The sequence below is a fragment of the Plasmodium gallinaceum genome (assembly GCF_900005855.1).
Source record: "Plasmodium gallinaceum strain 8A genome assembly, contig: PGAL8A_v1_119, whole genome shotgun sequence".
NCBI lineage: Eukaryota > Apicomplexa > Aconoidasida > Haemosporida > Plasmodiidae > Plasmodium > Plasmodium gallinaceum.
In genome coordinates this window covers 601757-616113 of record NW_021628276.1, presented here as the reverse complement: position 1 = coordinate 616113, position 14357 = coordinate 601757, and the positions used below count along the sequence as shown (strand labels likewise).

General features: G+C 19.4%; 5 protein-coding genes across 5 annotated transcripts; 2 read left to right on the top strand and 3 right to left on the bottom strand.

Annotated features, from left to right (window-relative positions):
• Nucleotides 1-757: 757 nt before the first annotated feature.
• Nucleotides 758-1411, bottom strand: PGAL8A_00428700 (glycolipid transfer protein, putative; the record flags this gene model as incomplete). Its single annotated transcript, XM_028673016.1, has 1 exon — nt 758-1411. The coding sequence occupies one exon, from the start codon at nt 1409-1411 to the stop codon at nt 758-760; it is 654 nt and encodes a 217-aa protein (XP_028529511.1).
• A 1522-nt stretch (nt 1412-2933) lies between these two features.
• Nucleotides 2934-3726, top strand: PGAL8A_00428600 (conserved Plasmodium protein, unknown function; the record flags this gene model as incomplete). Its single annotated transcript, XM_028673015.1, has 2 exons — nt 2934-3033; nt 3254-3726. The coding sequence occupies 2 exons, from the start codon at nt 2934-2936 to the stop codon at nt 3724-3726; spliced, it is 573 nt and encodes a 190-aa protein (XP_028529510.1).
• A 726-nt stretch (nt 3727-4452) lies between these two features.
• On the bottom strand, nt 4453-5073 carry PGAL8A_00428500 (conserved Plasmodium protein, unknown function; the record flags this gene model as incomplete). Its single annotated transcript, XM_028673014.1, has 1 exon — nt 4453-5073. One exon carries the CDS (start codon nt 5071-5073, stop codon nt 4453-4455), a length of 621 nt encoding a protein of 206 aa, XP_028529509.1.
• A 636-nt stretch (nt 5074-5709) lies between these two features.
• PGAL8A_00428400 (conserved Plasmodium protein, unknown function) lies at nt 5710-7608 on the bottom strand (the record flags this gene model as incomplete). Its single annotated transcript, XM_028673013.1, has 1 exon — nt 5710-7608. The coding sequence occupies one exon, from the start codon at nt 7606-7608 to the stop codon at nt 5710-5712; it is 1899 nt and encodes a 632-aa protein (XP_028529508.1).
• A 2007-nt stretch (nt 7609-9615) lies between these two features.
• Nucleotides 9616-13794, top strand: PGAL8A_00428300 (6-phosphofructokinase, putative; the record flags this gene model as incomplete). The annotated part of the gene is made up of 1 exon (XM_028673012.1): nt 9616-13794. One exon carries the CDS (start codon nt 9616-9618, stop codon nt 13792-13794), a length of 4179 nt encoding a protein of 1392 aa, XP_028529507.1.
• Between the last annotated feature and the right edge of the window lie 563 nt (nt 13795-14357).

The window sequence follows — 14357 nt, the reverse complement described above, 5'->3', positions numbered from 1 at the left end:
TTTATAAATAATTTTTTTTTAACTTTTTTTTTTTTTTTTTTTTCTTTTTATAGTCAATTTTTTATTATTTATTGATGTCTGTCCGTTTTATTTATATATTCAAGTATTCACCATTTTTTAAAATATATAATATAACATATTACTACAATTTTTTTTAAAATTGCATATAATGTACTTTGTACTTTTCATCTATACTTTTATAAATTTATAGATTAATTTTAACTTCTAAAAATAAATTTTTTTTCTTGTAAATAATTTAAAAAGATAATTCATTGATCTTTTACAATTTTTTTTTTTTTTTTTTTTTTTTTTTGAATTTTTTGTTGCTGATAAAATTATATAAAATTTTTTTTATTCATTTAGTTTTATTTTGATTATAATAAAACATTATTGAAAAAATATATGAAATTAATTCTTTTCAAAAAGACAGTAAATTCTATTTAGATCTATTTTCATTATTATTATTATATATATATATATGTAAATTTTTTCCTTTATTTTTTAAGGTAAATAATTTTAATTTACAAGGTTGTTTAGAATATTAATAAACAAAAAATAAAGTTAATTTATTATATATAAATAATATTACAAAATTTATTTATTTTAAATGAGAAGAAAAGAAATAATAATGAAAAAAAATAAATAAATAAATAAATAAATAAATAAATAAATAAATAAATAAAACAAAAATAATAGATAAATAACTTAATGCTGATATATTAGTTATTAATGTTCCTTTATTTGTTCTTTATTTTTTTTAAACTTTATCCTTAAAGTTACAGTTATATTTTTCCATAATTTTTGAAATATCATTAATTAAAGGTTTTGTTATTAAAATAAAATTTTGAATAACAATTTTTGCTTCTTCATTTGATTCAAAACCAAGTCTTTTTGTTAAATTTTCCCTTGATGGAGACAATTTTATTCCTAATTTAACTAAATTAACAGTTATATAACCATGATAACTTTTTAATACTTCTTCATAAGCTTCTTGAGCGCATATATTTAACTTAGAAGAGGATTTCGTTACATAACATTTTTCAAGAAAAACTACAATAAATTCTAAAGCTCTTTTCATCCACATAAAATTAATTAATCCATTATCCATATCTTTTTTTAATTTCTCTAAATTTTCATACTTTTTTAAATTATATGAATACATTTTCGAAACATATTTTGTTTCCTCAGGGACTTTTTCAACAGCTTTTTTAACTTTTAAAGAAGAATTTTTTAAATCTTTTTTTAAAGTTTCACCTAAAAAACCATCACCAAATATTTTGTTGTAAATTGGATATATAGCATTAGATAATTCACATAATTTTAAAACTAAAATTTCATCTTTTTCTCTACACTCTAATGATTTCTTTTCAATTTCTTTTAGAAAAATTTTACCTTCTAATATATTAGTCATTTTATAAAAGTAAAATGATAATATTAATAATTTTGATATGTATTATTATTAAAATTATTTATAAAGTATAAAAAAGAAAAAAGAAATGTTGTATATGTCTAATACATTATAATTTAAGATGCTTTTATTAAATGATATTAAAATATATTTAAAAATAAAATTTTAAGAATATTCACATAATCTTCTGAAAAACATATAAATAAATCATTGTAAAGATAATCGAAAAAAATAATAATAAAATGAAATTTAAATAATAATTTCTCTTATTTTTTATAAAACATATTTAGTAGAGTTAATAACAAAAAAGGCTTATTACTAAGAATTTGGCTCAAGAATTATTAAGAAAAATAATGGAAAAAAAAAAAAACTTTAGGGATTTTAAAGTTATTTATAGACAAAAAAAAAAAAAAAAAAAAAAAAAAAAAATTTTTGTTGGGTTTATAACAAAAAAGGGTTTTTTTTAAAAATTTGGGCCAAAAATTTTTTAAAAAAATAATGGAAAAAAAAAAAAACTTTGGGGGTTTTAAAGTTTTTTTTAGAAAAAAAAAAAAAAAAAAAAAAAAAAAAAAAAAAAAAAATTACTACTTTAATTGTACCACATAAGGTGCGTGAATATTTTTTGTTACCTTTTTTTTTTTTTTTTTTTTTTTTTAAAAAAACCAAAACAACTTCATTTTGTGCACATATAGAACAAAAACAATGAAAAAAAGAAAATTATAAAGTATTTATATAACTAAAATGATATATTTTTAAAATTAATATTGTTAAATCATTTTTGTTTTTAAGGGAAATTTAATATATTGTAATTCAAAAGAATAAGAAGAAAAAAAAAAATTAACATTAAATTTAATATATGATAAAAAAAAAAAAGATAATATTATAAAAATTTTCAATAAAACTATTTAAATATTTGATAATCTAAAAAGTCAAAAGTATCGAGATTTTATCCATACATAGTTTGAAATATAACAGAAAATGCATGAAAACTTCAGATATATAATTTTTTATGATATTTTATTTTTTTTTTTTTAATTTTATCATATATTTATCAAATATTATTCTTATATTTTTATCATTGTATATATAAGATTCATACTTTTCAATTTTTTTTTTTTTTTTTTTATCCATAAGAAATGCTATTTCTTAAAAAAAATGTTTGAATTAATATAAATATGTTTGTAATTTTTCTCCTAATTTAAAAAGATAAAATAAATAAAAAAAATAAAAAAAAAAAAATAAAACTCTACAATAGATTTATTTCATATTATAAATTTAACAGTATTAATACATTTATAACATTTTTGTTATTATTATTTTTTAACTAATGCATATGTTTTTATATAACAAAAAAAAAAAAAGAAAAAAAAAATATAAGATTTTAAAAATAAAATATAATAATATGAATATAAAAATTTTAAATTGATGTAAATATATATTTATTTAAGTATACTTTTTTTTTTTTTTTAATTAATAACAATATTGTTAAAACCTTTCTTGTATCAATTTTTAACAAATTAAAAAAATGATATTTAAAAGTGTTAAATATTTATCTAATAAAGTGTGCGATGTTTTAGTATCATTTGGTGTTCGTCAAAATAAAACAACATTTATATCTCATCCAGGTTTAAAAAAAAAAAGAGAAAAAAAAAATTTATATAAATAATATGTTAAATTGTATTTTTTTTTCATTATTTAACACACATTTACTCACAAATATAACGAGTAGAGTATTAAGTTAATGGATTTTTTATGAATAATATTATATATATTTTTTCATGTATTTTATAAATTTTATTATTAATTTAAAAAAAAAATTTTTCATTTTTTTTTTTTTATTTAAAGGTGTTATGGTTGTTTCTCAATTGTTAGAAATGAAATTAATAACAAGGCCAAGAGCAAAATTAACTCAAGAGAATGTAAATGCAATGGTTGAATTTGATTATGAATTAGCAAAAAAAGCACAAATAGCTGTTGATAATAATTTACCTATAAATTTTTTTGATTTAGAATATATAGATAGACCAGAATATTTAAAACTACTTCTTGAAGAAAAAGAAATTCTAGAAAAAGCAAGAGAAGATGTGTTAAAAAGGGAAAAAGGAAATTATAAAATGCCAGATATACTTAAAAATTACAAAAGAGTTGAAATACCAAGAAAATGGAGACAAGAATTAGAAATTGATGAAAAAATTTTAAATGAACAACCAGGTTTAAAGGAAAATATAGAATTGCAAAAAATTATGCATAATTATATTCAAAATAAATTTAAAAATAAAAAAATTGAAGAAACTCCAAAAAAGCATATAAAACCTTAAATTTCTTGAGAGATATAAAATTCAAACTATTTATCTTTTTTTTCTTAAATACATAACACTATTATTTCTTCTAATAATTTTTGTACAAAAAAAGTTATATTATTTAATAGAAACACAAAAATATAATAAAATTAATTATAATAAATAAAAAAATTAAAAATATATTTTATAGAAAATAATTTATTATATAAAAAATTATAAGAAACTCTAATACAAAAATTTCATCTTTTATTTTTCTTCTTTTTTTTTTTTTATTTTTTTGGTGTTTACATACAATTTAATCAAAGAATGTTTATATTTTTTTTTTCTTTTTTTTTTTTTTTTGTATTAATAAATTATTTTAAATGATACAAATAAGTTAATACATTAATCTAATTTAAGAAAAAAAAAAATAAAATAAAATAAAATAAATATAATATATTTAATATATAAAAAAATAATTAAAAATATTTAAAATAAACAAAATTCTTAATTAATGAATTTAATATAAGTCTACTTAAAAGATCATAAAATTTTAAATAAACTAAAAGGTGTAAAAATTTACATAAACAAAATAGATAATATTTTTATAAAAAGTAAAAAACTATTTTTATTTTATAAAAATAAAATAAGATATATATCAATACACTATTAATTTAATCAATGATCTTCTCTTTTTATATATTTATATAATTAGTCATATATGTTTGTGAAGAAAATCGCTGTTTTTAAATATAGTTTTGGTCATTATAATATAGAGTCTTTTTTTTTATCTTTTAAAATATTTTTAACATATTCAAGAGGATTTTGTAAATAGCTATTAGAATTAATTATTTTATCATATTGATTTGCAATATCATTTTTTTTTTTTTTCGTATTACTATTTTTTTTAGTATTAATTTTTGATTTTTCTTTAAGCACATTATTTTGATTTTCAATAAGTTTCATGTATTTTTCTTCATTCGTATTTATAGAAAAATTTCTATTATTTTTATTTGATGAGTTTGATAAAACTTCATTTGCTTTAATAAAAGCTTTTTTTTTTATTAGTTTTTCTATAAGACTATTTTTTTTTAATTTATAATTTAATTTTTTGATTTTTTTTCTACTTACTGTTTTTTTTTTTGATTCTTCTATTTCTTTATTTTCTTTTTTATACTTTTCAATATCTTCATTTTCTTCTAAATATTTATTGTAAATTTTAATAAAATTTTCTGCAATGTTATTTTCATTGTTATTGCTTTCTAACTTTTCTTTAACTTTTTTTTTTAATTCTTTCTCTTTGTTTTCTTTAATTGCTATCTTTTCTGATTCATCGTATGGGTTACTTATTCTGTATTTTCTTCTTTCTCTTACTATTTTTGACATTATAATTAAAAAAAAAAAAAAAGTAAAAATAATTAATATATATGCATATCTATTTATTAATATAATTTTAGCAATAATTTTAAGTCAAAAAAAAAATTAAGAATTCTTATATATACATATTTATATTTATTTATTTATTTTTTTTTTTTTTTTTTTGCTAAAATTCATAATTATAGCATTTAAAAAAACTTCATTAAAAAATGTTAACATTCCAGAAAAAAAAAAAAAAAAAAAATAATAAAATTAATAAATTTTTAATTTCAATTTTTTTTTTAATAATAATTAGAAAAAAGATATAGAGCTTTATCAAATTTAATAAATGAATAATTTCAAAACTTTAGTCTTACTATAATTCAACTAATTTAAAAAAAAAATTAATTTATTTTGCAAATGATTTACATTGTAACATAATAAAAGGGTTTTTCAAAAAAAAAAGAAAAGAAAAGGAATTATGCCAAATTAAGCATTTAAAAATAGTAATATATCGAATTAATAATAAAAACAAATAAATATGTATTAAAATTTTAAATAATAATAATATAAATATATAGAAATAGATTTAATCATAAAATAATGTTAATAACATGATAAAAATATAAAAATAATTATTTATAAAAAATGTTTAATAAAAAAAAATTACATCCATGAAGTAGACAAAGAATTTTCTATTTTTATAAAATCATTACTAAGAGGATCACGAAACTGTAATTGATATAATTCTAAACATAAATTACTATCTTTAGGAAACTTTTTTTTTGTATTATGTTCTTCATAATCATTATCAATTGGATTTTTAGTTTCATTTATAAAATAATTATTTAAATTAAGTTTTATTTCTTTATTTGCATTATTTAAAGAATTATCATCAGGTATAGTAAAAGCATTTGTATTTGATTTATATTTGTCTAATAAATTATCATTATATTGTTTATTATAATTTTCTATTTTTTCATTAAAAAATTCATGCAAATTATCACTGTATGTATCTCCAAAAATGTTTGTATTTACATTCAAATTATTATTTTCCTTTCTTAATATCAACTCATTAATAACGTCCTTTTTAAAATTATTTTTATCAAATATGTTATCATTTATTATAGGTGTATTTGCTTCACTAAAAAAAAACCTTATAAGATCAGGTTTAGGGTTATCTAACAGGATAAATTCAATCAAAAAAATATTACTCAAATTTTCTAGATTATAATTTACACTTTTTTCATTATTTAAAAAAATATTTTTTTCTAAATATTCTTTATAATTTTTTATTTTATAGATCATTGAAAATTTTAATGAATACTTATCAATTTCTTTATCTAAAAAAAAAAAATTGCTCTCATTAAAAAAAAGGGATAATGGAAATAATATTTTTTTTTTTGAATTGTATAAGTCATTCAAATTTAGATTACACATATTATAGGAAAGTTTTAACTCATTTTCACTTTTTTTATGTGTACTGTTGTAATAAGGGTTCTCAATATTAGGATTGTCTTGTTCTTTAGACTCTTTAATAACACTATGCTCTCTTTTTAAACATGTAAAATTATTTGAATCACTATTAAAAATATAAGTGAAAAAATTATTAAGACTTTTTATAGGTTGACTTTTCTTTAAATATGCATCTATAAAGTAATCATTATTTTCCTTCTCTGAATCACAGTTATATTTCATTCTTTTCCTTTTTGATGGTGTACTTTTTTTTTTATCATTTTTTAAAAGAAAACTCATTTTTTCAGTCAATTTCTCAATTTCTAAGTTAGTTATATAATACCAGTAATTTAAAGTATAAGGATTATTATCAAAAAAATTATAAAATGGAAACATTTCACTTACTTCTTTTTGTGCTATTAATGAACTAATATTTGATAAATAAATCTTTTTGTAAATATGTTCATCATTAGTTTTATTAACACTTTTATCTTGATTGTATTGTTTTTCTAGGAACTTTATATTTTCTATAACACTTTCTTCTTTTTTGTAGGAATTTTGTTTATTACTAATAAAAACAAAAGGATCATTTATTAGACATCTATACTTCCTTATCAATTTATTTTCATCAATCATTTGCAAAAATTTCTTATAAATAAAGTAATCTCGGCAACATATCACCAGGCCACTCATATATATGGGTAATTTATATGGAAAATATATATCTGTTTTTGTTTCACATCTTAATATAGATTCTAAATAATATTTTTCTATAAATTTGTTATTTGAGCTTCTCTTACCATCTTCCTTATCTTTATCTTTTAAATTACGTTCAGCTAAATTGTAATTAAAATTATTATAAAAATATGATGATGAATTAGTGAATAAAAATGTATTTTTTTCAGAAACGCTAAGGTTTTTTAAAACATTTATATATCTAGTATTTTCATTTTTATTTTCTTTCTCTTCATATTCTTTAAAACATTTTGAAAAATTTAGATCCTTAATTACTTTTTTCTTTTTTAAGGTCCAATTAACAGGTTTGTTGATAACAAAAAAATTGTCATCTAATTTTCTGTAAATTAATCTTATTTCCTTATTATTTTTCATTTAAAATCTAATCATTTAAATCATTCTTGTAGCATATAATATTTATAAAAAAATAATAAAATTATTCATTTTCTTTTTCTCTTTTCCTAGTAAGTTTAAACAAAATAAAAAGGAAAATAGTAAAAATTAATATAAATAATATAATTAATTTATGTATTAATATTTTCTTATGTTTTAAAATTTATTTAAAAATATAATATTTTATTATGCAATATTATAAAGAGGATAAATTTTTTTTTTTTCATCTTTTTAGTATATAAAAAATTATAAAAACTTTTGATTGTAATAAATAATTATAACACTAAAGAAAAAAGATATTTATGTTTTAAATAAGTAACCAAGTATTGTTATTAAAATTATAATGTAATAATATGTTATAATGTCCATCCTTTATATGTAAACAAAAAAAATTTAAATAATGCATAATAACTTTTAAAAAAGGAATATATTTTAAAAGAATCTCATTTTTAAGAAAATTAAATTATCCTAAAATATTAATACTTAAAGATTGAAGAAATTTTAAATTGTTTCTTTTCTATATAACTTGTATATACTTATATTTTTGACGTTGTATTGCAAAAAAGGAAATTTCCTTACATAAATATGTATATATAAAAATGAAAAAATAAGAAAGTTTTTATGTAGACCTGAGCAAAAATAAGGAATTAAGGTTTCTACTTGTTATTATATTGAAAAATTTTGCATTAATAAAAATATTTGTTTTTCATTTTATTATCTATAAATTAATATCTTTCTTTAATATTATGAAATCAAAAATTTTCTAATTTTTTTAAATGAGACTAAAATCAAGTTTTAAACTTTCATTGTATGGAAAAATTCAATAAAAAAATATATAAAAATATAATAAATTAAATGAAATATTTTTATTAATATAAAATGATGTTATTAATTCTAAAAATAAATACGTTTTTTTTTTAAGATATATAATTCATACACAAAGGATTATAAACACATGCTACATATTCATTGTATTTAAATGTTAATTTTATCATTTTAATTAATGTATATTATATTCTTTTCCCAAAAGTTTATGTTCATTTTTTTAATGGTTCGTAATCTTCAAAGCAAAAATCACTACTATTTTTTTTCTTTTATTATGGACGTAAATTTAACATAAACACTTTTATTCCTACAATATTTTTACATTCATTTTTTTTTTTTTTTTTTTCTTATTTTTATTTTGTTATTATTATTAATTCTACTTTATTTGATATTTTATTCTTTTTTTTTTTTTTTTTTTTTTATTTAGGTTTGTATATTTCATCACTACAGTAATATTAAATACATGTATTATTAAATAAAATGCAAAAAAATTATATATATTTTTTGAAAGATATGATATTTTCAATTTCACAAAAATTCAATTTTATATTTATTTAAATATATTTGAAAGGGATTTTTATTTGAAAAAATATTTATATTAATACATTTTCATGAAACAATATACATGTAGTTTAAATAATTTTTTTTTTTAAATATAGAAATAAATTTTTATGTATATAATGTTATTTAAACATATAAATGTATGTATATTACATATGTTTATGCATATATATATATATATAATTTATATTTTTTTTTTTTTTAAGTTTAATTATTTTTATAAATGATTATGTTTTATTTAACGTTTTAATAAAATTATGTAAATATACGTAAATATACTTCTTTCCTTTTATTAATATATATTTTTTTTTTAAATTATATTTAATATAGTAATTTGTATGCATGAAGCTCTAATAAAATAATTTTTTTTTCACATAAAGTCGTTGATTTTCGTACACACAAATGTTTTTTTTATAATTACATACTAAAAATAGCTATATATATATATATATATATATATATATATATTAAAAGAAACATACATATTAATATAAAAACATATATATATATATATATAAATTAAAAAAAAAAAAAAATATATATATATATATTTTCATTTATAGAAAACATTTTTAATTTAAATAGAAAATAAAGTGAATCATTATGAATAATTTTAATATTGATAAAAATAAAAATCCAACTGTAGATTCGTTAGTAAAAACTATGTCTGTATTATTAAGAGACAATAAATGTAATTTTAATTTAGAAGAAAATGAAGAACAAAGGGATCAAGAAAAAAAAGAAGATAATAAACAAGACAGTAAAATGATAAACTGTTTGATGGAAAAATTAACATCAAAAAAATTTTTAGAAGAAAAAGAAACAAAAAATAGTTTCTTTTTAGTACACAATGAAAATATGAAAATAAAAAAATTAAAGGAGCATGGACATTCTGCTTCATTAAATGATGATTTGAGTCCATTACAATATGAAAGAATAAAATATACTCCAACACTACCAAAGGCATTATCATGCGAATATCAAATATTAGAAGAAAATTATGGAGATGATTTTATTAATAAAGCTGATTATGAAGAAGTAAAGAATTTTTTAAAAAATTTAGATAAATTACCAATGTTAAATGTAAAAGAAACAAATAATGGTGAATTGTTTAAAGGAGGTAATATATTAAAAATAGGAATAATATTATCAGGAGGTCCAGCACCAGGAGGTCATAATGTCATAGCTGGAATTTACGATTATGCAAGAAGATATAATGAACAATCTCAAGTTATTGGATTTTTAGGAGGAATAGATGGCTTATATAGTAAAAATTACGTTATAATTACTGATAATATGATGAATCGTTTTAGAAATTTAGGTGGTTTTAATATGCTTTGGTCAGGAAGAGGAAAAGTAAAAAACAAAGATGATTTAATTGCAATTGAAAATATAGTTTCTAAATTAAAGTTAAATGGTCTGGTAATTATTGGAGGTGATGGTTCTAATAGTAATGCAGCTTTAATAGCAGAATACTTTTGTGAAAAAAAAATTCCTATCTCTGTTATAGGAGTACCAAAAACTATTGATGGCGATTTAAAAAGTGAAGCTATTGAAATTAGTTTTGGATTTGATACAGCTACAAAAACATATTCTGAAGTTATAGGAAATTTGTGTACAGATGTAAAAACAGGTCATAATGTATATCATGTTGTTAGGGTAATGGGAAGATCAGCATCTCACGTAGTTTTAGAATGCGCCTTACAAACAAGACCCAATATTGTTTTAATTGGAGAAGAAGTAGAGCAACAAAATTTATCTCTTAAAGATATTGTTAAGAATATTGTTAATATTATTTTAAAAAGAAGGTCGTTAAATAAAAATTATGGAGTTATATTAATACCAGAAGGATTAATAGAATTTGTTCCTGAAATGAAAGTTTTGATTGGTGAATTAAATATGATTTTAAAAGAGGGACCATTTGATCCATCTAAATTAAAAAAATCCAAAGAAGTATGGGATTTTTTACCTAGTATCATTAGAGAACAATTATTGATGGATAGAGAATCCACTGGTTATATTCAAGTAGGAAAAATTGCCACAGAAAGGTTAATAATAGTCCTTGTAGAATCTGAACTAGCCAAAATGAATGATAAAAATATGAATATTCAATTCATGTCTCACTATTTAGGTTATGAGGGCAGATGTGCTATTCCATCAAATTTTGACTGTAATTATTGTTATGCTTTAGGATATAATGCAGCATTATTAGTAGATCATAAAAGAACAGGTTACATGTCTATAATTCAAAACTTAGAAGATATATATAGCAATTGGATACCTGCAGCTATTCCTTTCTTAAGAATTATGCATGTTAACAAAGATAACACTGGTAAAGAATTTCCTGCAGTTAAAAGATATTTAGTGGATCTAAATAGCCCATTATTTAATGTGTTAAAGGAAGTAAGAAGGTTATGGTCTCTCTATGATTTATATAGATCACCTGGTCCTATTCAATTTAATGGTCATCTTAGTAATGCACGTTGTTATACAGTAAAAATTCCAACAAAAGATGTTTTGTTGTGCCAAAACTCCGATGATTTGCAGTTAATTATAAATTTAGCTAATAAAAATAACAAGGGAAACAATAATAATTCATTAGAAAATGATTTAGTAGATGGAGATTTAAAATCAAATAATTCATTTAATTTAAAAAAAGAAGATAATCTAAACAACGAAGGAATTTCTAATGATATGAGAATAGGTACATCATATAATAATGAGTTGAATATGTCAATTAATGAAAAAGGGGTTCCATTAAACAATGCAGAAGAAGATAGTGAGCTTAATTTTAATCCTGATCAAGTGAATAAAGATTTCTATGCATTACAATGTTCTAATTATAAATCATTAGGTTGTATGTCAGAATTGCAAACTTCAAGGTTATATAATAAATTAGAATTACCAGAGTTATGTTCTGATTTAAAAGCAAAAGTAAGAGCAGGAAAACAATACATATCAAATGATCCATATACACAAAAACAAATTCTATCTAATTATCCTCATATGTCTTATGAAAATAAATTTCAAATTCAAGAAATATTCCATGATAAATATGCAACCCCTATATCGTTTGAGATTAAGATAGGAATTGTATTTTTATCGAGACAAGCTCCAGGTGCAATGAATGTGTTATGTGGTCTTTATAGGCGCTTAAAGTTATTAAAGGGGGTATGCATAGCTTTCTATGGTTTATATGGGTTGTTAAATAATAAATATGTAATAATAGATGATGATAATATAGCGAAACACTTAAATCAAGGAGGTTTAGAATTAACTGGTAATTCTCCAGAGCATTCTCTATTTGATAAAGAAAATAGAAATAAAGTATGCGAGACCGTAACTAAATTGCAATTAAATGGATTGGTTATGCCTGGTTCTAATATTACTATAACAGAAGCAGCATTATTATCTGAGTATTTTTTAGAAAAGAAAATTCCAACTTCTGTTGTTGGCATTCCTTTGACAGGTTCTAATAATTTAATTCATGAATTAATTGAAACGTGTGTTGGTTTTGATAGCAGTACTAAGGTTTATGCCTCATTAATAGGAAATGTATTAACCGATGCTGTAAGTATGCCTAAATATTGGCATTTTATTCGTTTAATGGGAAGATCACCATCTCATGAAGTATTAGAATGTGCCTTACAAACTCATCCAAATATGGTTATAATATCAGAGGAATATGGAGCTGCTGATAAAACATTATGGAGAGTTGTTCAGGATATCGCTGATGTAGTTTGTGCAAGGGCAGAAGTAGGAAAAAATTACGGTACTATATTAATACCTGATGCATTACTTATGCATTTACCACATATGAAAATATTATTATCAGAAATTAGCGATATATTAAATGAAGCATCCGAAAAAGGACAGTTATCTGAAGCTAGAAATGAATTGGTGAATTTATCAAACACACAAAATGGGGAATCATCTGTATGGGTTCCAAAGTTGACACCTTGGAGTTTAGCATTATTAAAAACGTTTCCGCAGTTTATAATTAAAGAATTGTTACAAGTAGATTTAAGATCTATGCGTTTTGAGCAACTAGAAACAGAACAATTATTGTTACAGATGGTTAAAGAAGAATTACATCAGAGAAAACAAAAAGGGAAATATTCAGGTAGTTTTATGGGACTAACTCATTTTTTTGGATATCAAGGTCGTTCTTCTTTACCATCCGAGTTTGATTGTAAGTTAGCTTATTCATATGGTCACGCAGCTTCTATAGTTATAGAAAGTGGATTAACAGGATATATAGTTTCTATAAGAGGTTTATGTGGAAATGTAAAGGATTGGAAGTTATTTGCTATTCCTTTTATTTCTTTAATGAAAATATTACCTAGAGGACAAGAAAACAAATATTTAAAAAGTGCATCTAAAGGTGATTTACCTGTTATACCAAGTGCTCCAGTTGATTTAAACGGAAAAGCATACAGAAGTTTAAAAATTGCTTTACAAAAATGGCAAATGGAAGATCGTTTTTGTAATCCAGGACCTATACAATTTGAAGGAAATGCATCCAATTACTATAACCGAATTTTATTTGAAGAACAATCAGAATACTTTGAAATGTTAAGATACGTTGAATGCTATGCAAATATCTTAAAAGATACATGTCGCTTTGGAGTTTCAGCAGATTACTTAAAAAATGTCTTCGTGCAATTATGCGGTATGCTAGTATTAGCTTATAAACCGAATGATATTTTATCAAATATGCCTTACATTGGTAGTATTGAGGATTATTATGATTGGGAAAATCAGAGAAAAAGAATGAACTAGCTTATATAAATTTAAAAGAAAAAAAAAAAAAAAAAAAAACCTGATTTATCCTAATATATGAGTTCCTTTGTATATTTATATACACTTTCATATGTGTTTACGAATGATTTAAATAATAGTATTAAATATATATTTATACATATATGTATTTTCATAATTATTTATATGAAGAATCTACAATTAGAGAGAAAAAATATAAATAAATGTGATGACAACTTGTATTTAAACTATTTATTTATTTAACACTTATAGGAACCATTTTGTTTTTTGAAATATATAAAATTCCGTATATTGTACACAAAAAAATATTTATTTAAAAATAAATTAAAAATAATAAAAGAAAATTTATATATATATATGAATTAATCATTAATATATATATATTTAGAGGGCAATGATTAAATTGAAGAATTGTTATTTTCTTTAAATTTATACATACTTTAATTTTAAATATATACATTTCATTATATAATATTGTCAACTTATAAATAAAAGGTGGCATTACTCTTCTAAATTTTTGTTTTTATCGATTTTTTTTTTTTTTTTTTTTATTTTCTTTCCAT